At 38.8% G+C, this 25,563-nt stretch overlaps 1 protein-coding gene across 1 annotated transcript in view; it reads right to left on the minus strand.

Moving 5' to 3' along the window:
* The window catches only part of LOC102190643 (multiple epidermal growth factor-like domains protein 6), a 31,697-nt gene extending 6,379 nt beyond the window's left edge, over positions 1-25,318 (minus strand). The window contains exons 1-5 of the mRNA XM_018048065.1: positions 25,196-25,318; positions 14,768-14,896; positions 11,258-11,387; positions 7,778-7,906; positions 6,254-6,378 (exon numbers count right to left, since the gene is read on the minus strand). Of these exons, the coding sequence (XP_017903554.1) occupies positions 6,305-6,378; positions 7,778-7,906; positions 11,258-11,387; positions 14,768-14,818 (384 nt within the window). The 5' untranslated portion in view covers positions 14,819-14,896; positions 25,196-25,318 and the 3' untranslated portion in view covers positions 6,254-6,304. The remainder of the gene's footprint in view (positions 1-6,253; positions 6,379-7,777; positions 7,907-11,257; positions 11,388-14,767; positions 14,897-25,195) is intronic.

Below are 25,563 nucleotides of genomic sequence, written 5' to 3' on the forward strand. Positions count from 1 at the left end.
GAAACAGTGTCAGACTTTATTTTTGGGGGCTCCAAAATCACTGCAGATGGTGACTGCAGCCATGAAATTAAAAGACGCTTACTCCTTGGAAGAAAAGTTATGACCAATTTAGATAACATATTCAAAAGCAGAGACATTACTTTGCCAACAGAGGTCCGTCTAGTCAAGGCTATGGTTTTTCCAGTGGTCATGTATGGATGTGAGATTTGGTCTGTGAAAAAAGCTGAACACTGAAGAATTGATGCTTTGAACTGTGGTGTTGGAGAAGACTCTTGAGAGTCCCTTGGACTGCAAGGAGATCCAACCAATCCATTCTGAAGATCAGCCCTGGGATTTCTTTGGAAGGAATGATGCTAAAGCTAAAACTCCAATACTTTGGCCACCTCATGCAAAGAGTTGACTCATTGAAAAAGACTCTGATGCTGGGAGGGATTGGGGGTGGGAGGAGGAGGGGATAAAAGAGGATGAGATGGCTGGATGGCATCACCGACTCGATGGACGTGACTTTGAGTGAACTCTGGGAGTTGTTGATGGACAGGGAGGTCTGGTGTGCTGCAATTCATGGGGTTGCAAAGAGTCGGATATGACTGAGTGACTGAACTAAACTGAACTGAACCTTGGGCAACTTACTTAATCTTCAGCTCCCAGCTTCCTCACCAAGAAAATGGGCATGGTGATAATATTAAAAGCATCTAGTAAAAATGAAAATGCCTGGCTGATAATATACATTTAATATACATTAATGGTTTTCTCGAGGATTTAGATGAAACCACAAATGCAAAAAGCACTGTCTTTAGTGAGCATTCCATGGAGACTGTGTCCTGTGCCTTCATCATAATGTCAGGTGGATATTTATCGTGATGAATTTAGTTTAGATGTTACCAAGTTCAGGTACTTCTGTCTATCATGACTCCATTCAGAAAGTGGAGAAAGGAAGCGAGAATGAATTCAAAATTTTTGCTGAGGCTATCATGTACTAGACCTAATTCTAAATGTTTTTGATAAAAGATAAGTAAACACTGATTCAACTCTCAAGAAACTTGTAGTGCAGTTTGTAGAAACAAACTTGTAGAAACACACGGATTAAAGATACAAATGAAGCAGATTTTCAGAGAAGAAATGTCAATATCAGTAAGCTCCAGAGTTTGAAGATCCAAAAGATTCCTAGTTAATACTCAAAACCTCTTGGCCTTATTCTGTAAGTCTGCACAGAAGGGAAGAAGGAGGGGTTGGAAGGAATGCAAGACTCTTAATGAGCTACTCAGTTCAGTTCAGTCAGTTGCTCAGTCGTGTCCGACTCTTTGCGACTCCATGAATTGCAGCACGCCAGGCCTCCCTGTCCATCATCAACCCCCAGGGTTCACTCAAACTCACATCCATTGAGTCAGTGATGCTATCCAGCCATCTCATCCTCTGTTGTCCCCTTCTCCTCCTGCTCCCAATCCATCCCAGCATCAGAGTTTTCCAAAGAGTCAACTCTTCGCATGAGGTGGCCAAAGGACTGGAGTTTCAGCTTCAGCATCATTCCTTCCAAAGAAATCCCAGGGCTGATCTCCTTTAGAATGGACTGGTTAGATCTCCTTGCAGTCCAAGGGACTCTCAAGAGTCTTCTCCAACACCACAGTTCAAAAGCATCAATTCTTTGGCACTCAGCTTTTTTCACAGTCCAACTCTTACATCCATACATGACCACTGGAAAAACCATAGCCTTGACTAGACGGACCTTTGTTGGCAAAGTAATGTCTCTGCTTTTCAATATGCTATCTAGGTTGGTCATAACTTCTTGAGCCACTGGACGTTCCTTATTCTGGACTAGATACAGATGTTTACATATACAGTATCGCCTTCTAATAGCATCGCCCAAAGTCTGAAGCCAGACTCAGTTCAGTTCAGTTCAGTCGCTCAGTCATGTCCAACTCTTTGCGACCCCATGAATCACAGCACGCCAGGCCTCCCTGTCCATCACCAACCCCCGGGGTTCACTCAAACTCACATCCATCGAGTCAGTGATGCTATCCAGCCATCTCATCCTCTGTTGTCCCCTTCTCCTCCTGCCCCCAATCCCTCCCAGCATCAGAGTCTTTTCCAACAAGTCACTCTTCACATGAGGTGGCCAAAGTACTGGAGTTTCAGCTTCAGCATGATTCCCTCCAAAGAAATCCCAGGGCTGATCTCCTTCAGAATGGACTGGTTGGATCTCCTTGCAGTCCAAGGGATTCTCAAGAGTCTTCTCCAACACCACAGTTCAAAAGCATCAAACTCTCACATCCACGCATGACCATTGGAAAAACCATAGCCTTGACTAGATGGACCTTTGTTGGCAAAGTAATGTCTCTGCTTTTGAATGTGCTATCTAGGTTGGTCAGAACTTTTCTTCCAAGCTCTGCCAATTTTTTTTTTTTGTGCCTCCACTTCCTCATCTGTCAAATGGGAATAAGAACAGCAATGATTTCATGGGGTTGTGATACAGATGAAATAAATATAAGCAACGTTTAGGGCAGGGCATGGTGTGGTATTCAAAACAAGTCATTTTTATTGCTATTTCTCAGCAGCAAGGTGGGGTGGGGGAGATGGATGTTAGGTGACTAGCACTATCCTGTAGCGTAGAAGGTCGTTGTTGTATTATTTGTTCAGTTACGAAGTTGTGTCTGACTCTGTGATCCCATGAACTATAGCCCACCAGTTTCCTCTGACGATGGGTTTTCCAGGCGAGAACCCTAGAGTAGGTTGCCATTTCCTCCTTCAGGGGATCTTCCTGACTCAGGGATTAAACCTGCATCTCCTACATTAGCAGGTGAATTCTTTACCAGTGAGCCACCAGGGAAGCCTGACCTGGAAGGTTACTGAGGGTTTTTCAGCATGATTGAAATTCTAGGTTACAGAATCACAGATTAGTGCTGGAAATGATGTTAGAAATACATAGCCTCAAACCTCCTTTTTTTTTTTTTTTTTGCATTTCTTTTTCTTGGGGATAATCTTGATCGCTGCCTCCTATACAATGTCACGAACTTCTGTCTATAGTTCTTCAGACACTCTGTCAGATCTAATCCCTTGAATCTCTTTGCCACTTGCACTATATAATCATAAGGGATTTGACTTAGGTCATACCTGAATGGTCTAATGTTTTTCCCTACTTTCTCCAATTTAAGTCTGAAGTTTGCAATAAGGAGTCCATGATCGAGCCACAGTCAGCTCCTGGTCTTGTTGTTGCTGATTGTATAGAGCTTCTAAATCTTTGACTGAAAAGAATACAATCAATCTGATTTCGGTATTGACCATCTGGTGATGACTTCTTGTGTTGTTGGAAGAAGGTGTTCACTAGGACCAGTGTGTTCTTTTGGCAAAACTCTATTAGCCTTTGCTCTACTTCATTCTATACTCCAAGGCCAAATTTGCCTGCTACTGCAGGTATTTTTTGACTTCCTACTTTTGCATTCCAGTCCCCTATGATGAAAAGGACATCTTTTTGAGGTATTAGTTCTAGAAGGTCTTGTACGTCTTCATAGAACTGTTCAACCTCAGCTTCTTCAGCTTTACTGGTCGAGGCATAGACTAAGATTACTGTGATAGTGAATGGAATATTGATATTGATATCAATGGATATTGATATTGCCTTGGAAATGAACAGAGATCATTCTTTCATTTTTGAGATTTCATCAAAGTACTGCATTTTGGACTCTTGTTGACTATGATGGCTACTCCATTTCTTCTTAGGGATTCGTGTCCACAGTAGGAGATACAATGATCATCTGAGTTAAATTCACCCATTCCAGTCCATTTTAGTTTGCTGATTCCTAAAATGCCTTACAAATAGCTGTGTAAAGAGAGAAGTGAAAGGCAAAGGAGAAGAGGAAAGATATACCCATTTGAATTCAGAGTTCCAAAGAATGGCAAGGAGAGAAATGAAAGCCTTCCTCAGTGATCAATGCAATGCAAAGAAATAGAGGAAAACAATAGAATGGGAAAGACTAGAGATCTCTTCAACAAAATTAGAGATACCAAGGGAACATTTCATGCAAAGGTGGGCACAATAAAGGACAGAATTGTATGGACTTAACAGAAGCAGAAGACACTAAGAGGTGGCAAGAATACACAGAAGAACTATACAAAAAAGATATTCATGACCCAGATAATCACGATGGTGTGATCACTCACCTAGAGCAGACATCCTGGAATGTGAAGTCAAATTGACCTTAGGAAGCATCACTATGAACAAAGCTAGGAGGTGATGGAATTCCAGCTAAGCTATTTCCAGTCCTAAAAGATGATGCTGTGGAAGTGCTGCATTCAATATGCCAGCAAATTTGGAAAACTCAGCAGTGGCCACAGGATTAGAAATGGACAGTTTTCCTTCCAATCCCAAAGAAAGGCAATGCAAAATAATGCTCAAACTACCACACAATTGCACTCATCTCAGATGCCAGTAAAGTAATGCTCAAAATTCTCCAAGCCAGGCTTCAACAGTATGTGAACCATGAATGTCCAGATACTCAAGCTGGATTTAGAAAAGGAACCAGAGATCAAATTGCCAACATCCACTGGATCATGGAAAAAGCAAGACAGTTCCAGAAAAACATCTATTTCTGCTTTATTGACTATACCAAAGCCTTTGACTGGGTGGATCATGACAAACTGTGGAAATTTCTGAAAGAGATGGGAATACCAGACTACCTGACCTGACTCTTTAGAAACCTATATGCAGGTCAGGAAGCAACAGTTAGAACTGGACATGGAACAGCAGACTGGTTTCAAATAGGAAAGGGAGTACGTCAAGGCTGTATATTGTCACCCTGCTTATTTAACTTATATGCAGAGTACATCATGAGAAATGCTGGGCTGGATGAAACACAAGCTGGAATCAAGATTGCTGGGAGAACATCAAAAACCTCAGATATGCAGATGACACCATTCTTATGGCAGAAAGTGAAGAAGAACTAAAGAGCCTCTTGATGAAAGTGAAAGAGGAGAGTGAAAATGTTGGCTTAAAACTCAACATTCAGAAAACAAAGATCATGGCATTTGGTCCCACCACTTCATGACAAATAGATGGAGAAACAGTGGAAACAGTATCAGACTTTATTTTGGGGGGCTCCAAAATCACTGCAGATGGTGATTGCAGCCATGAAATTAAAAGACTCTTGCTTCTTGGAAGAAAGAGTTATGACCAACCTAGATAGCATATTAAAAAGCAGAGATATTACTTTGCCAACATATGTCCATCTAATCAAATATATGGTTTTTCCAGTTGTCATGTATGGATGTGAGAGAGACTATAAAGAAAGCTGAGTGCCTAAGAATTGATGCTTTTGAATTGCGGTGTTGGAGAAGACTCTTGAGAGTCTGTTAGACATCCTAAAGGAAATCAGTCCTGAAAATTCACTGGAAGGACTGCTGTTGAAACTGAAACTCCAATACTTTGGCCACCTGATGCAAAGAACTGACTCATTTGAAAAGATCCTGATGTTATGAAAGATTGAAGGCAGGAGGTGAAGGAGTTGATACAGGATGAGATGGTTGGATGGCATCACTGACTCTATGGACATGAGCTTGAGTAAGCTCTGGGTGTTGCTAATGGATAGGCAGGCCTGGTGTGCTTCAGTCCATGGGGTCACAAAGAGTCAGACATGACTGTGTGACTGAACTGAACCTTCCTTTTAGCCAGATGAAGAAGGTAAATTCTGAGATTAAATGCTCTACTTTGGGTCATATCTGTGGCGCAGTCAGTCCTTCAGGACTCCTGTGAATTTAATATAAAACCTATTCATCTGGTATGCATCCGTTAAGTTTAACAGCAAGTGAAAAGTCAATGGTTCATTGAATCCATTTTCTCTTTTTTTTAAAGATAGTCCCTGAATATTTCAATTTTATTTAAGGATGTTCTTCCTGTAAGTAAAACAAAACAAATAGTATAAGTTCGATTTCCAAAGAATAGTTGAGAACTTTGTTTTTAAGAAAACCATCTGGACGTTACCTTGATTGCCTTATAAATCTAGTATTTTCTTGAATCACTTTGTGATCACAGTGTTTAACTGCATCACTTTGAGGTACTTACAAGGTATGCTCTCTCTGTTGCGGTGCTGGTTTGGGGTGTCTATAATGTAACAACTACATACCCTGATTAATTATAGTAAGGCAAGGTAACAAGCAGTGGTGAGGCAATGTTCTTTGAGTAACACTCTTTGTATGAAAATGTCTATATATTTCCACATAACCTATGAGTCAGAGAGACATCCAAAGGTGCTTTGGTTCATACCAGCATCACATCTCCCTCCAGTTTTCCCAGGTGGACAGAGGCATTTTCCAGTTACTGGGTGGCAGGATCTCTTTCACAATCACAAAGTTGATGGCAATTGTCTCCAAACATTCCAGCTGAACATTCTATCCAGGAAAGAGAAATGTTGAAAAATTAACTCCTTGAGCTCTCACTGATGCACCTAAGTTGAGATTTAAGATACAGTTTCTGCAAAAGCATAGTGGGAAGATAAAATGAGATTGATTGGTTGGAAGAAGGGAGGAAAGTTCTGGAATGAAGCTTCATTTTATACACAGGTTCATACCTGCACCTTAAAATTGACTTACTTCAACACCGGTGTGCACCTGTTAGAATGTATGTAAGCTTTTTGAAGACAGAAATTTAAGGAATGAGACTCAGTCGTCCAGCCAAGTACATTACTTTAAGTGTTGTTGTTTTGTTGCTAAGTTGTGTCTGACTCTTTTGTGACCCCCTGGACTATAGCCTGCCAAGCTCCTCTGTCTATGGGATTTCCCAGGAAGAATACTGAGTGTGTTGCCATTTGCTTCTCCTGGGGATCCACCCAGGGATGGAACCTGCGTCTTCTGCATGGGCAGGCAGATTCTTTACCACTGAGCCACCAAGAAAGCATTACTTTAGTTTTCCTCATAATGCTATTTATTTATTCATTATTTCTCCAGAAGATGGTAAGCTTCACTATATTCCCAGACTTTAAATAGCAAGCATGTAATATGTGTACATTTTTTCAAATTGTTACATAATAAATGATTAAGTGAATAAAGCATGGACAAGAGATACTATATGTAAAGTTCTAGTGACCTATGAGAATAGGATATGGAACTAACATATAGTTCCTTTTTTAAGACAAGAACTTTGATTCATATAAAGTCAAATGACCACTATCATTATATTATCTTTATAATTATTGGGGTTGCTGTAACCATATGCACAAGAGCAAACATAGTATAAACTAAAATGAAACTTGGAATTATTTATTGAAACCTATGTGGTTCTGTATTGTTTTGAATGGACTAGGGCTTAATAATATTTTATTTCAAACTGAGTAGCCCACTTTCTCACCTATATATCTTCATCCACATTCATGGCTGCTATTACTTCTGCTGATGAATGCCTAGTTCACATTTTTAATATTTTCATAAAGCCCTTGAATCTGTTTCAGTACCACTGAACCCAATGCATGTCATTCTTTTCAAAGCATTTAATGAAATATTTCTCATTCAAAGCAGAATTCTTTTCCATTGAAGACTAACTGCTTTAGTGGTATTTTGAGATCCTAAATAGTTTCATTTAGGGCAGAATAAAAATTTTGACCAATCAGTAATAAAATCAGGACTCATTTTACTGCTTGTAAGAGTGAATTCTTGTCACTTTAATGTCCACATCAGAAGCTCAGGTGATTATTCCATGTTTGAGATTCAGGTTTACATGTTTTCCATCAGATGGAAAGATCTCACAGTCACACGGAATTCCCACATTCAATGCTTAAAATCACCCTGGCTATACCTTTTTCACACTGGTTGCCATGGAAACCTGCTGGGCAAATGCACTGTCCACTGGCTGCATCACAATTGGCTTCATTTTTGCAGTCACAGATGTGAACACAATTCAAACCATAAAATCCAGGAAGGCATGCTAGAAAATGGAAATGTCAAAACACTATTTTGGCTTTAAGAATAAATAAGGGAAAAATTAAAGGATATACTCTAGGTAATCTCTTTCCCAGGACCAAAGAAGAGAAAAGAGGCACAAACTGGAAAGCAAGGAAAAATTACATGGAGAAGCATAGTGACGGTACTTTAGTCATGCAGATATATGAATATATCACTGCCGTTCTCAACCACTAGTCTAGAAAAGTCCACAAGAAAATGTAAGATATCTTCAAGTAGATAAAGTTGATTTGCTGTTATGTGTTATAGTCTGAGAAAGACTTCATCAAAACCCTCTAATAACCTAAACACATAAAATAGCAATGTTTTCTAACTTCAGATCCAGGCTAACTTTAGTGAGAATTTAAAATTCTTTAAATAAATAAGAGACTATCTGTGGAAGGTGATTCATATAGCTCTTGGTATTTGAAGTCCTGGGGATAGATGATGGAAGGGGATATAAAGAAAACAGGGGAGGAAAAAGAGGAAGAAAGTAAATAAAAGAGAATATGGTGTATATGTATGGAGTAAGTTAACATCTTATGAAGAAGTCATGTTTTAAAGTCAGTGAAATTTAATCTTTAAAAATTTTATTTAGATAGCCCATAGAAGTACAATGTAGAACTGTTTCTTAGCAAGTCCAATGCGATCTGTTTTTCCTCCATGGTTGGAGATATTTTTGTGGCTGAACATCAGAAATAATTGGTTTAGATGCCATGTGGTCCAAGCAGATGCATTTCTTGGATTGCTAAATGTGTCCTCTGCCCAGGGAGATGCTCAGCCTGAGGGAGGTATGTGAGAGCTAATTTTGACAGCAGGCAAAGGGTCTCATTTATTACTTGGGTTTTGTCTATGGCTATGCTCACTACTCACCAGTGGGAACAGAAGGGGTGTGCTTTTCCTTCAGTTATCCACTCTCTCTTTCTCTCCCTCTCACTCTTGCTCTTCACACTTTCTTCCTCTCTCTGTGTCTCCCAACCCCCTTCCCAGGCACCTAGAGTTGGATTTGCCTAGGCTTCAAGTGTGTGACACTTCAGCATAAATGGAGTTACTCAGGACATATTCAACATTAGGAAAAACTGACATCAGAGAGCAGAAAAAGAAGGTAAAACCAAAAAGAGATGAGGAATGAATTATTTTGTATGATATACAATCTTCCATCTTCTAACCTCATTTTAACTCTTAAAAAATGAATACTAAAGGACGATATAGTGCAAGGTTTCTTTTGTTCGATCTTATATAATTTTTGTTGACAATACATAAAAAAGTCAAATCTCCTCTGACCATCCATGGGTATTCTCCAGGCGAGAATACTGGAGTGGGTTGCCATACCCTCCTCTAGGGGATCTTCCCAACCCTGAGATCCCCAGGTCTCCTGCATTGCAGGCAGATTCTTTAATTCGTTATCAACTAAGCCACCAGAGAAGCCCTGGAATATTGGAGTGGGTAGCCTATCTCTTCTCCAAGGGATATTCTTGACCCAGGAATCAAACTGGGGTTTCCTGCATTGCAGGTAGATTTTTTTTACCAGCTGAGCTACCAGGGAAGCCTCCTTTATCTCCCCTATTTTAATTATATAAAATACCTGAGCTCATAAATGTTGGTTTGCTCAACTTTTCCTTTTGTCTAAATGATATTATCATTCTTCCAGGTCCATCGGCTTAGAACTTTAGAGTCATCTTTGATTCCTACACCTTCCTCATCCGTACGTCCAAATCAATTGCTAAAATACAGTCAATTGCTCTTCCAACATATTTTCTATTCATCCATTTACATTTGGATCCCAGAATAGATTTTTGAAATCCTAGATCATCACTATAGCTTCCTGTGTGGATACAATCAATGGCTAACTATCCTAATAGTTAATAATGTATCTACTTTACAGATTTCTTTCACCAGAGGGCGTCCCTTGTCTGCTCAAAATCTTCCTTGCTACCCTACTGTAAACAGGATGAAATTTGTGGGCCTTGAATAGATACTTTTTTTCCCCTCTTCTGTATCTCTTATTCCAATATTAAAAACAAAACAAACAAAAACTACATGATGTTTACTTTCATACACCCTAACCCAAGAAACATCAGAATGCTGGCAATAATGCTAAACCTAGAAAGGGTTAGTAGAATTTGCTTCTGTGAAATATGCTTTATAGAACCTAAAGACAGGTTGAAACAAGTGGGAACAATTTTAAATATTGTTAATATCACTGTACTGTATTTAGTCGCTGAGCTGTGTCTGAGTCTTTGTAACCCCACAGACCACAGTCTGCCAGGCTCCTCGGTCTATGGGGATTCTCCAGGCAAGAATATTGGAATGGGTTGCCATTTCCTTCTCCAGGGGATCTTCCCAACCCAGGGATCCAATCCAGGTCTCCTGCATTGAAGGTGGACTCTTTACCATCTGAGCCACCAACTACAGAGGCTTTAAAAAAGACTTGATTTGTAAGTAATTAATGTTCATCAGCTTTTACAACATGCATGCATGCGTGCATGCTAAGTAGCTTCAGCAGGTCCAACTCTTTGCAACCCTATGGACTGTAGCCCACTCGTCTCCTCTGTCCGTGGGATTCTCCAGGCAAGAATACTGAAGTGGATTGCCATTCCTTCCTCCAGGGGATCATCCAGACCCAGGGATCAAACCCACATCTCTTATGTCTCCTGCATTGGCAGGCAGGTAATTGCCCACTAGTGCCACCTGTGAAGCCTTTTACACCATGCCTCAGTGCTAAAGCTTCCAAGTATCTTCTTATTTAATCCTAATGATCTTTTAAGGTGAGTTTATTATCTTCATTTTATACACGATAAAAAAACTGAAACTTACAAAAATTTTGTTTATACACATTTTATATGGCAGAGGCAGGCCATATACAACTAATTCTAGAGACTAAGCTCTCACATCTTAATCTCTTAGCTGTATTGTCCATCAGGGTTCTCTGATGTCAAGGACAAATTATGGCAGAATTCTCCCTTTTCCTAGTTTAGTTGAAACTATAGAGTCCAAATGAAGAAATGATATAAAGAAATATTAGTATATTCAAAAAGACCAACAGCTGACTCCACTGCATATGTCTGCCTGTATCTACTGTAGATAATCATAGAACCACAGACATTTGGTTAAACATTTATTCCAAAACAAATAAAGAAGTTCAATTGCTTCATCATATGATAATTCTCAACACCTAGAACTTAAATTAGAGCTATGAAATATATTGCAAGAATAAACATTAAAATAGTAACAGCTTATCTAGTTTGATATAATGTGAATATATTATTTTATGATTTAAAAATATTTTTTAAAACTTATCAACATCATAACATGCCCACTCATTTTCTCTGTTTACCATGTTCACAGTCTCTTCCGTAGTAACCAGGGAGGTATTCACATTCTTCCAGAAAACCTACTGCAAACTCCATTGTTCTGACACGTGCAATTAAAATGGCAGCCTGGAGCAAAATAACCAGGAAAACATTCTGAAAAAGAAACCACACGAGCAATAACTCTAGTTAAGACGATTGAACCTGTAATGAAGTTGAAGACAGAAATAAACAGTACAATTAATGAAAAAGACAGACAAATCATTAGCCAATGTGATCAAGATAAAAGAGGAAAAGTACAAATACACACATTTTTTTAAGTGTGCAATGATCATCAAAAGGAATCAATATAAAATGTATAATACAAATAAATACAAAAACCTAAATGAAATGGAAAAGTTACAGAAGACAACTTATCAACACTTTCCTAATTTGAAGCAGAAAACCTAGATAGGCTAGTTATAACAGAGAAACAATAAAGAAATAGAAAACATCTCGAATTAAAAAAAAAAAATCACCACTCCTGAGCTTCACAGGTAAATCCTATAAACTTTTACAGTTCAGATCATCACCTTATTACTTATATATATTCTAGAGCATTGAAAAGGAAGGAAAATTCCAAATAGATTTTATTATGTAAGTATAACATTAATTCCAAAACCCCCCAAAAATGCATAAATAACTATACTTCAACTTTATTTATGATATGATGCCAAATTCATAAAAAGTACACAGAAGCCAACAGTATATTATAAAGTAATATATCACAACTAATATTCTAAGAATATAAGGTTATGCAGTATTAAACAAATTATTTGATAAATCCATCATACTTATCAGCCTAAAGAAAAAAATCATATCACTAATATAATAAATGCAGAAGAAACATTTGAATAATAGTCATTTAAAATTCAGTAAAATGATGACTAAATTACAAAATTAATAGCTATGTCATAATATGAATATTAAAATCCAGCATTTTACTTTATTAGGGAATAAAAAGCTTACACAAATGGAAAGATAGACCATATTTGTTCTTGGATAAGATGAGTTAATATCAGAAATATGCGAATTCTCCCTAAAACAATAATTCTTTCAGAGGACAATAAAACAGTGGAAAAAAACTGATTTTTTTTTTCTGCATCTGGATGCTTGGTTATAAATTTCATTTTGAAGGACAAATTAACAAGAATAGCACCAGGAAATCCCCAAAAAAGGAAAGTAATGAAGGGTGGCTAGGTCTGTCGATATCAAATACATATAATAAAGACTTCCTAATAAAAACACCATTGCATTTTCACATAAACAGATCAACAGAATGGAACATCAGGAACTATATCTAACTGCATATTAATGTTTAGTTGTCAATGAAGCCTGCATCTCAAATCAGTGGGAGAGATAGACTTGTGTGATAACTGAACAGCCACATAAGGGGGAAATGAATCTATTCCTCACACCAGACACCAAGAAAAATATTTTAAATTGATCAGAGAATTGAATATCAAAAATGGTGTCATACGAGTCCTAAAAGAAAACATGGCTGAATTCTTTTAAAACCTGAGAATGGGGAGTCCATCCCAAATTAAGTCCAACATTTTACAAAATAGAAAAAAGATAATTTTATAACAAAAAAGAAAAAACAAAATCTTTTTGAATCATGTATAATCTATAATTCAAAGATGCTTTTAATAAAGCAAATCACCTGGGATTCATACTTTTGCATTGTCAATCCTCTTGTGGAATGTGGGCTGAATCCATAACTGGCTGTACCCAAGAGAATATGGTGAAAATGATAATAGATATGTCTATGTCTTGGGAAGACCTGACAACTTCTGCTTTAAGATGTCAGATGTTATGTAAGAAGCCCAATAATCTTGGAGAAAAAAGCCTGGCAGTGATGAGAGTGGCCAAAACTGTGCAACACATAGACCGTGAGCTCATCTCCTCCCCTGGGCACATCAAAATGACAACTGTTTACAGTATAAGTAGACAATTTATAGAAAAAGAAATGTAAAAGATTCTTAGCCATTAGAGAGGATGTTAAACATTATTCATAATAATAAAAATGAAAATGAAAACTCCACTAATATAATAGTTCTCACCAAATTGCCTAATATACTCTTTTGATAACCATATATTGATTATGAGGATGAAATATGGCATAATCTCACATGAAAGAGAATTTGTCCATATGTTGCAAAGTTACATTTGTATTTACCCCATGACTCAGTAACTCTTGTATATGTTTGAAATGTTCCATAATAAAAGGTTTAAATGATAGAAACAGAAGCTAAAATATCCCACATCCCCAAATGCTTGAGAGTTATCTAACTTAAAACCAAAAATAAAACCAAGAGCACATCTATTCTACACAAAATGCTATTATTCTGCATTAGGAGTCCTGAGTATCATAATGTTGATAGGAGCTATCTCCCATGAATTAAGAGAGGAGAGCCGTGGTTTTAAAAGTTCATGAAAACTGGTCTTCCAACTGGTCTTCCTTGAATGTTGGTTTTAGATGGGCTGTCATTTCAGTGTCATCATCCTCACTTTCAGATGGGAAACTATGGGGGAGATGTTGTGAATGTGCTTATGGCCCAGAGCAGGGTATCAGCAGAGAGGAATTAGCATAAGGGCCTATGCAATCCCACTGCAAGTTACTTTCACTGTGCTGTGCTGCCAAGTTTCCTGACAGTCAAATGAGTGGTGAAAGATGGTGGGTAATTACACCCATTATGAGAGTACGTCATAGTCCCAGGTCTAAGGAGCCAGAGATCCCATAGTTGGAACCACCTCAGTACAAGTTCACTGTGGATTATTTTTCACTCAGGGGGCCCCAAGGTTAGGCCCCAAGAACAGTGTTCTCATCCATGCTGTGTCTTACTACCCTTCCTCAATGTTCTAAAAAACGCAATACTATCGTCTTAATAGAGTACACTCTAATTAGGTGCATGCTTTCCAGTGCTGTACAAAATAATTAACTGTGGTTTGAAAAGCAAACACTAGAACAACTATCAATATTTATTTTTATCCACTTATTATCAATTTTTCTAACGTGGAGCAGCACATGAATATCACTTCTAAATAAAAGTATTTATGGTGGGACATGATTAAATTTCTCCTGATGATGTACAGTTTTAAGACCTCTGGTCCCAGAGTCCTCCTCTTCACCCTTTGAGCTGGGCCCACTCCTGATGGGAGCTGGGTCTGCCCAGGGCCCCACATCCCATACTCTGCCCGCCTCAAGAATTGGCTGGAGGGGGAGTAGATTTAGGTCTCACAGGAGCTCTTTCACATTAATACTATTTCAATTACTTAAGAGTTTTAAGAGTTTTCATGTGGTATTCCGATAAGGTAGCAAAATCAATTGGTATTAACATAACACTATTTTTTATTAGAAATGTAATCATAAACTATAAACAACTTGCATAAATGAATTGGAAAATGGCCCCTTCACAGGTTTCTACTATATTTTATCAATGAATGGCAGTAAGCTGTAGATTTTATTGAATAAAAGAAGGTAGTAATCAACTTACCTTTTTCACAATAATCTCCTGTCCATCCAAGGGCACAGGTACAGCTTCCATCTACAGGATTGTGAAGGCCACCATTTTTACAGGTGCATTTTAGCTCACAATTTGGGCCATATTTTGTTGGAGGACATACTGTAGTAAAAAATTCAAAAAATCAAACTAAGTAAAAATGTCATTGCAAGTAAATATTTTTCTCTGCTTCAGATAGATTAATCAAATCCATATAGCAAAATCATTTTTTAAAATACTCAAAGCAAACAGCTACTCAGATGTATCCTTCAGGTAGTAAGCACATCAACGTCATTCATTCGTATTTTCATTCACTCTATAAATATTTATTGAGCTTATAACTATGTGCCTGGTATACTTGGGGAGCTGGAGATGGTCTATGAAAAACAGAGATCAATCTTGGATTAGTGATGGGAGATTTTATGTGTTTAATCCCATAATTGATAAAGATGCATTAGTCATTTGCTCCTTAATGTCTCTGTGCTGAAATGTGAAAAGCACTTCAGTACAAAGTAGTAGGTGACACAAACAAAAATGCACTGGCAAGAGGAGTTAAGATACACATGAGCGAAGCTAATCAGACATAAGGGAAACTGAGCCTTCATCGTCAGAGGGAAAATAATTGAATGATGGGAAGTGCCACCAGTGGGAGAGTAACCATTCCTCACATTTATTTCGTTTTGCCATGAAGAATATGGGCACAACATAGCCAATGAATATGAGGTTTTTTTTTTCCAGGAAAACTCAAAATCCATATTTTATATGAAATCATCTAATATTTGAAAGTTGGCAACTAATTAAAATTGTTTTATAGCACTGTGGAAGCCAAAACTATGTCAGCCAATTCAAACACATTTGTGGCTAGATTTGGCCAAAGGCCTACCATTTATACCTTCTAGTTTATAGTAGCTTTACATAATGATATTTTCCACATGAATTATCTCATTTAATGCTTATACATATTTCTCTGATGTGGGTAACAGTATTCTTATTTTACACTTGAGAAAACTGCAGCTGAAAAACTTAAGTCTTGCTCATGCTTAAGCAGCCAAAAGATAAGACCCAATATTCAAATCTAGAACCTCTGACTCTCTTGCTATTTTAGCTAGTGGAAGAGACATTAGAGGGATAAAAACGTTTTTGCTCTAAGTGCATGCATGCTCAGTCGTGTCTGACTCTTTGTGACCCATGGACGGTAGCCTGCCAGGCTCCTCTGTCCATGGAATTTTCCAGGCAAGAACACTGGAGCAGGTTGCCATTTCCTCCTCCAGGGGAGTGACCTGACCCAGGGATCAAACCCATGTCTCTTTTGTCACCTGCGCTGGCAGGCAGATTTTTTTTTTTAACCACTGTGCCACCTGGGAAACCCAACTTGCTCTTATATTTGGCTAATAAACAACAGAACACATACTTTGGTTAGTATGACACTTTCTCTCTCGCCTTTAGTTAACTGAATAGGTGCACTTAACTTCAGTAACAAATGCTGCTGCTGCTGCTAAGTCGCTTCAGTCGTGTCTGACTCTGTGCAGCCCCATAGACAGCAGCCCACCAGACTCCGCCATCCCTGGGATTCTCCAGGCAAGAACACTGGAGTGGGTTGCCATTTCCTCCAATGCGTGAAAGTGAACAGTGAAAGTGAAGTCACTCAGTCATGTCTGACTCTTCGGGACCCCATGGACTGCAGCCTACCAGGCTCCTCCGTTCATGGGATTTTCCAGGCAAGAGTACTGGAGTGGGTTGCCATTGCCTTCTCTGCAGTATCAAATGAGAGAAGCATTTTAATTAAAAAAAAAAAAAGATATGGTTGTACAATTAATGTTTGAAACATCATCGTATGTATTTTTGGTTTTTGCCTTTAAGGCAATTAAGCAGAAGCAACACACCATGTCTTATACTATTAAGATTAACTTTATTTGTGTCCCTTTCACCCTTCCAAAACAACTTCGTCACCCAGGAGGCCTATTCATCTTCCAATATGAATGCTGAAATGTACTCCTGAAACTGGTGAATCAGTTAAAAGATGGGACTTTAAGATAGGGCTTTGGACAAAAAGCAATCAGAAAAGTGAGGAGTGCTTAGAAATGTTTCTTTCCATTGTTCTAAGTCCTAAACAATATTCGCACAGAGTTGTGTGAATAATTTTAGAAAAGTTATTGTAATTACACAATGAATATTTCAAGCAGTATATCAAGGTATATTATGGAGAAAAATATTCCATCCTTCAGCTCTATCTTTCAGTCTCCCTTCTAAAAAACATCATTGGTACCTGCTTTTTCCCTTGTAGGCTTCACTTCAAAGAGACTTACCCTGACCACTTGATTCAAAATTTCAATCCACCTAATACTTTCAAGGGGCTTCTCTGGTGGCTCAGTGGTAAAGAATCTGCCTGCAATGATCCCAGGGTTGGGAAGATCCCCTGGAGGAGGGAATGGCAACTCACTCCAGTGTTCTTGCCTGCAGAATCCCATGGAGAGGGGAGCCTGGTGGGCTACAGTTCATGGGGTTGCAAAAGAGCCAGTCAGATACTACTTCGTGAATAAACTATACTCTCAAGCCATACATCATGTTCTTTTCTCTTATCATAGATCTTACTCCCTGTTAACATACATAAAAATCACTTATTAACTATAAAGTTAACATTGATATTGATGTCATTGTTAATGCAAGTTCATGTGACCAACACACTGTAAGATCAAACAAACTGAAGCATCAGAGTTCGGACCAAAGAAAAGTTTATTGTAGAGCCTGCAAGGTGGCTCATGCTCTAAAAACCCCAGCTCCTCAAAGGGTTTCAGCAAAGCATTTTTAAAAGCCAGGTGAGGAGAGGGGTTCCAAGGTCTGTGATCAGCTGGTGCACAACTCTATGACTGGCTGATTGTGAGGGTGGTGTCAAAGGGATTAACATTATCAGTTCTTAGACTCCAGGAGGCCTGGAGCTGAGTGCTCAAGGTCATCAGGTAGTTTGTTGTCTCCATTTGTTGGAGAGGGGAAGTTTTTCTTATTTTTTTTTTAACATCTGCAAAACAACTCAGGAAATGGGCATCAAATACTGTTATTTAGGTATTTCAGAGAGGAGTTAAAGCAGAGAATATGGGGGAAGGCCCCTTGGGGTCCTGCTCAGTTATTTCATAACTACCGCTTTAGTTCAGTTCAGTTCAGTCACTCAGTTGTGCCCGACTCTTTGCGACCCCATGAATCGCAGCACGCCAGGCCTCCCTGTCCATCACCATCTCCCGGAGTTTACTGACTCACGTCCATCGAGTCCGTGATGCCTGCCATCCAGCCATCTCATCCTCTGTCGTCCCCTTCTTCTTCTGCTTTACTTTTGCTCAAAAGTGCTTGCTATGTCTGTACCTATTTATTTACCTTGATTTTATTCTAGTCTGTTTTTCTTTAAAGGTAAGTGAAGTGAAGTGGCTCAGTCATGTCCGACTCTTTGCAATCCCATGAACTGTAGCTTACAAGGCTCCTCTGTCCATGGAATTTTCCAGGCAAGAGTACTGGAGTGGGTTGCCATTTCCTAAGGTAGGTGTTATTTTTCTCTTGCTATTTTCAAAATTTGTTCTTTTTCAGTTTTCAGAATTTTGACATTGGTATGTCTTTGTGGATTTCTTTTGGTTTATCCTGTTTGGCATTCACACAGATTTTTTAATTCTGTAGGTTTAAACTTTTTGTTATGTTTAGGACATCTTTATTCATTGTTCCTTTGACTCCTTCAGTCCTGCTTACTTTCTCCTCTCCTCTAGGACTCTGATGACATAAAAGTCCGAGTTTTATTTATTTATTTTTTTCCCTCCCACAGATTCCCCAAGGCTCTTCTGTTATTATTTGGTTGTTGTCATTTCCTTATCTGCTGTCTAAATTGGGTTATTTCTATGATCTATCTCTGAGTTCACTAATGTGTTCCTCTGTCCTCTCCAAACTGAGATTTTTACAGTTTTGGTTTTTGTATTTTCCAGTTCTAAAATTTCCACTTGGTTCTTCTTTATGTCTCTTATTCTTTTTTAAATATTTCTATTAAAAAAAATTTGTTGTTGTTGTTGCTCAGTGAATCATTTTTTATGATGGCTTCTTTAAAATTCTTATCAAATAATTTTGATGTCAGTGTCATCCAAGTGTTGGTGTCTTTTGATTATTTTTTCTTATTCAAGTTGAAATTTTCCTGGTTGTTGTTGAATAATTGTTGAATAATTGTCTAATTAACCTGACGTTTTGAGACTCTGGATCTCCTTTAAATCTTCTGTTTGAGCAAGTCTCCTATGATACTCCACTGGCAAGGAAAGAGGTTCATCCGTTAAGAGGCTGAAGCCCAAGTTCCCCACACAGCCACCAAGGGAGGCAAGGGTAAATGTGCCTCATCCCAGCTGGGCCACGGCAAGATTTTGGGCCTCCCCTAGGCTGACATCCGACCTGAAGCAGGGGTGGAAGTGTCTCTTTATAGCTTCCTACTCGCTCTTCCCTGACTCGCCTGGAGTGGCCTCATTGCTGCTTGGTGTTTGCGAAAGTCCTGACTGCCCACTAGACTCCCTCTGACTCCATCTTAGCTTGAAAGGGTGTAGTTTCCTCATCACCTGGTGGGTGGAAGCTGGTGCTTTCCACACGGTTTCCACTGTCACTGCCAAGGTGGCCAGTTCTTTCCTTTCTGGCAGGAATGAAAGCATCTGCCCCACTAGGATTTCTCTTACCCCACCCTGGTGCAGGGTGAGGGGTGCCTTATATACCCCAGTGGAGCTTAAAGGCTAGAGCTTATGCTCTTTATATTACAATCTCAGCATTTTTTAGCAAGTAAAATATCTATATATTTATCATATTCCATGTCACCATAATTGCCACATTTGTTTTAAACTTAGCCTTAATTAAAATAGATTTAACACCCATTAAACATCCTTGTTGGAGAAGGCAATGGCAACCCACTCCAGTACTCTTCCCTGGAAAATCCCATGGATGGAGGAGCCTGGTAGGCTACAGTCCATGGGGTCACAAAGAGTCAGACATGACTGAGCGATTTCACTTCACTTTTCACTTTCATGCACTGGAGAAGGAAATGGCAACCCACTCCAATATTCTTGCCTGGAGAATCCCAGGGATGGGAACCTGGTGGGCTGCCATCTATGGGGTCACACAAAGTTGGACATGACTGACGTGACTTAGCAGCAGCAGCAAATGTCCTTTTTACCAGAGATTTTCTATGTATTACTTGGTTGCTCAAATTTATCTTCTAGTAGTTTCTTCAAAATATTTTATGGTTACTATATTGCCAGCAATTTTTGATGATTAAAAATTATTGTTTATTTCCCATCATTTTATTCTTGAATAAAAGTTTGTGTATAAAATACTTGAATCACATATTTCCCCTAGAACTTTGTAGGTTTTGATAGCCATAAACTAGCAATAAATATTGCTGTGAGGTATCAGCCTGTTTTCCCCTATCTCTTCATATGAAATCTTATATTTTTTCTTGTATCCTCAATAGAATTTCCTCTCACATATGATCAAGCCTAACTAGTATTTCTAGGGATAGAATGTATTCATTCAGTCTGTAGCAACAGATCTTCTTTCATTTCAGAGGGGGAAAAAAATCTTGATTATATTTGAATATTTTCTTTTCTATTTATGTATCTACTTTTTTCTATTTCATTGTTTTCACTTTCCTCAGGTATATTCTCCATGTACATGGCTATCACATCAGCAGATTCCATTCTCTCATTACCTGAGTTCAATATGGTCTACATTTATATGATGTGAGGTTTAATTTTCATTTCCACTTCTTTCTGAGCTCTGCCAGCTTACTTTTTCATTTCCCTTTGTTGTCTTTTTATTTATTCCATGAACCCATGTATCTCTGCATTGCACTCACAATTTATAGAGAACACTTTTTCACTATGTCCTTTGGATTCTTGGAATAAATTCAGTTAATATTTTCATGGGCTCCATAACAAACTCTTCTGCTCCATGTTCATCTTGCTTTTTGTTTTCCTATTCTTTTTCTCCTTCTTATAACAATTTCACTAAAAAAATCTTTGAATGGTTTCATATTTTGGTTCTAAGATGAGGGAAGGTTTTCATGTGCACCAGTTTTTTAAAAAAATCAGATTAGTTTTTGTGCACCTGTAATTTTTATGGGGGGATGGGCATAGTATGGATTGGGGCTTCCCAGGTGGCACTAGTGGAAAAGAGCCCACTTCAAATTTCAGGAGATGTGGGTTGTTTCCCTGAGTTGAGAAAATCCCCTAGAGAATGAAATGGCAACGCAACTCCAGTATTCTTGCCTGGAGAATCCCACCGACAGAGGAACCTGGTGGGCTACAGTCCCTGGAGTGGCAGAGTCGAATACAACCTAAGCAACTTAGCATGCATGCGGTATGGATTAGAGGCTAGAAAAATGATCCTGGTTATTAGGATGCCTCCTTAGCCCAGAATATGACACAAAGTCATATGACACAAAGTCATGGGATGTGGGTCATGTACTTGTGTGGGTGAGTTTAGCCTCCCTTTAGCTGCAAGACTGCTTACAGTTCCCTCTTCTCTAGTGAAGACTTGAAATGATGATATATCTGTGCACTTCCTCATTTTATCCGATCTTCCTACATCTTTGTGATGTCCACTTTCAAGAAAGCTCCTGCAACCTGCCCACATACCCAGTTTTTGTATTTCAACAAAGGATCTTTAGACTTGTTCCTCTGTGTGTGTCATTGAGAAACAGCTCTTCTGTTGGCCCCAACTCAGAGCTGTAGGGGCGCGGCATCCTCTATGTATGTATTTTCCTTGAACAATTTTGTTATTATGATAATAATAAATAATATTATTTAGGACAAAGAAAGTTTGATAGTTTTAAACCAATATCATGTATTTTTTCCTTCTCTCATTTTTCTTAGAGCTTTCAGTGGCCTTCTTGAACACTGATGAGGACATAAAACTCTTCAGTTGTAATCAGACACTTCCAACACACAATTTGAGGTAGTTTTACAAAAGTTAGTTATTTAAAAATTTGCTCCTAGTTAAGAATATGCATAAATTATTCTGTGTTTGCGCTCATTTTTTTGTTTACTCCCCCAGTAAACTATTTCCTTTGTAACTCTACAGGAGTGTGTACTTCCATATGATTAAAGCCACATTTTAAAGTGTCGTAAACAATTCCCGCTTAATTATAAGCCCTGGCACTACATCTGCTTTTAGAATTTAGCTTAATTAGTGCCTGGACGAACAAGGTGACCCTGCAGGCATTGTTACCTTGCTGACACCTGGCCCCTATTTGGCCAGGTGGACACTGGCACCTTTCAGTCACCGGGTCACACTGTCCTGAGACACAAGAACACCGCTGGACACAGTCCTGCCCATAGTAATCTGCAGGACAAGCTGTAGAAAGGAGTGAAACAATAAGCTGAGCAAAAGGAAACCAGATTTTCCTTAATAAAGCATTTCACCAGTCAGGATTTGTAAGAATGTGTAGATACATAACCTTTTCTTTTAATCAAATAGGTTTCCCCGACTTGCCCTCTGTTTTCGATTTAAATAGTCACTATGGGGAAAAAAAAAAAAAAAGACCTGTTCAAATTGTTGCTTACTCAGTGCAATTTTAGTTGATATCAGGAATTCCATCCAAATATCTAGTGTCAGACACTTATGTATATATGTGATATGAATGACACTTAACAGGCTCAGTCTTGCTTTGCTGCGTGACTGCCTTAGGCTGTGTGTGTATGTACTAATATTGAGTACAAAAGTGAAAGTGAAGTTCACTCAGTTATTTCAGACTCTTTGCAACCCCATGGACTATACAGTCCATGGAATTCTCCAGACCAGAATACTGGAGTGGGTAGATTGTCCCAACCCAGGGATTGAACCCAGGTCTCCTGTATAGAAGGCAGATTCTTTACCAGCTGAGTCACAAGGAAAGCCCAAGAATACTGGAGTGGGTAGCCTATCCCTTCTCCAGCAGATCTTCCTGACTGTGGAATAGAACTGGGGTCTCCTGCATTGCAGGTGATTTTTTACCAACTGAGCTATGAGGGATGCTTCCTCTTAAAGTGCACTTGGAAAATTTAGCTTACACTTCTGTGCCTTATGCTCATATCTCCAAATATTTATTTATGTATTTATTAATTTCTAAATTTATTGTGCATTTATCAAAACAAACAAATATGCTAAATTACTGTCAATAGATTATATTAAATTAATTGCATTAATTAACAAAATCAAAAATTAATTTATTCATAAATTAACACATTTATTAATTTTCTTGCTTGTTTGTTTTGCTGCAATCTCATGCTACCAGTTCATTGAGATGCTTACCGAAATAGAGATAAAACAAAGATAAAATAAACATCTGTGCGGTTCAATCAAAGGGAAAATACTTTAACAGTGTATACATTGTGTGCTTAGTTGCTCAGTACCTACTCTTTGCGACCCCATGGACTGTATCCCGGCAGGCTCCTCTGTCCATGGGGATTCTACAGGCAAGTAAACTGCAGTAGGTTGCCATGCCCTCCTCCAGGGGATCTTCCCAACCCAGGGACTGAACCCAGGTCTCTCACATTGCAGGTGTTCTTTACCATCTTAGACACCAGGGAAGTGTGTATACATAAACAAATAAAATTCTTTGAACTTGTAAGAGGTGACAGAAAACTTGGCTCTGACCTCCATAGCTGTCAAAGCAGAGAAGGAAAATTGCTCAAGTACACGATCATGGCTTTCTGCAGACAAAACTCCGGACATTCAAGGAAACCATGATTTTTGAAGATTCTCTGGCCTAAGGCAATTTCTCCAATGATTTTCTTTGAAGAACAAACACAAAGGAGCCAGTTAGAACCTTCATTGGGAGATGTTTATGGGCTGGCTTTCACTCAAAGATAACTTGGCCATTGAGGCCTCGGAGGCAGTATCCATTAGGTTTCAATTTTCTGCCACTTGGAGCCAGGACTTTGCCTTATTCATCTTTTATTCTCGGAACAGCAGGATACTGAAGCAGAGTAATTAAGATTATTACCCTCATAAGAAGAAAACAGAGCAACTACCTGCCTGAAGAAGATAAGAATTCTGGATATCTTTACCACATAACCATAACTCTGCCTGATCACAAACTTCATCATCATTCTTCCAGATTAAAGAATCACAAGTTCACAATCACAGTCCTTCAATCTTTAAGATCTTTACTGTTATGTGGCAGCCTGGATGGGAGGGAGTTTGGGGGAAAATGGATGCCTGTATATGTATGGCTGAATCCCTTTGCTGTCCACTTGAAATTATCACAACACTGTTAATAGGCTATACTCCAATATAAAATGAAAAGTTGAAAAAAAAACTTTACTCTTTTCTGAAGTACAAGATAAAGAATGCATGTGAAGTGAAGTTTCCAGTCATGTCTGACTCTTTGTGACCCTATGGACTGTAGCCCATAGGCTACCAGGCTTTTCTGTCCATGGGATTCTCCTGGCAAGAATACTGGATTGGGTTGCCATTCCCTCCTCCAGGGGATCTTCCTGACACAGGGATCAAACCTAGGTCTCCTGCACTGCAGGCAGATTCTTTACCACTGAGCCACTTGGGACATCCACCAGGGAAAATACAGAATAGTGCACAAAATATATAATAATAGTGAACAGATCAATAAAGGATCACCAAGCAAACATCCTCATCAACAGCACTGGGTTAAAGAATATGACATTGCCAGGATCACCTCCCCACCATGCCCTCTCTAACTCATTGCCTCCTCCATCCTCCCTAAAGACCATCATCATCTTGTGAACTGTCTGAATAGTTGGAAACTGATGGATTTGATCAAAGCAAAATGTGTTTGCTACGGATATTCCCACAATGTCTAAGCCAGTGCATTTGTATGGCATCTTTAATTTATATCTGGTCCCTTAAATTTTATGTCAGTAGTTACTTGTATGATGATGCTGTTCACTTGCTCAGTCATGTCTGACTCTTTGCAGCCTTACAGACTGCAGCATGCCAGGCTCCCCTGTCCTTCACCATCTCCCAGAGTTTGTATGATAGGTAGTGATTTAAGGTCTTTGGATTTTCAGGAAATGGTTACTTTTAGGTAAGGGGAAACTACTTAATTTTGAGCTGGAAAATTGCTGAGGATAAATGAAATTGTGGAAATTTGGACAATGAATTTGACATGGTGTACATAGGAATCTCCAGTCTGCTCTGATCTTGCCAAACACATTTTCTTATCCTGACTTGAGTCCAGCATTGCTGGGGCAAGAGAGGTTGTGACCAGAGGGCTTCCTGGCTGCCTTCACTGACTTCATCTCTCAGTCAAATTCCTGCCAAAGTACTCCTCAACCTAGAATTTACTCCTGTTGCTGCAATAAATCATTATGTAAAATAAATGCAAAAACATGTACTCTCTAAGTGCAGTTCTTTAAAACTCTGCTTTAGCATATCAAATTCATAGTAGATAGAGTGACTTACTTTGACTGCAGTCAGCCCCGATGAAGCTAGGAAGGCAGTCACAGGTTCCAATCATGGTGTCACAGCTGCCACCATTCAGGCACTTACACTTTCTTTGGCAATACGGGCCATAAGTGCCTTTTGGGCATCCTGATGAAAGAGAACAAAACCATATGTGGTATTGTAACTTGAAGCTATCAGTGCTTAACTTCATGCCCATAATCATGTGGTTAACTCAACATTCCAATTACTGTTCTTTGGTATTCTTATCACCTTCAAGATATTGATTCAAGGGATGGACTTATCTGAGGATACAAATGGATATGTATAGATGCCTTAGAAATACAGATGGGGATATAGAGTTCCTGAGGCTGTTCATTAAAAAGATA

Source organism: Capra hircus, chromosome 1 (assembly GCF_001704415.2).
Source record: "Capra hircus breed San Clemente chromosome 1, ASM170441v1, whole genome shotgun sequence".
Lineage (NCBI taxonomy): Eukaryota > Metazoa > Chordata > Mammalia > Artiodactyla > Bovidae > Capra > Capra hircus.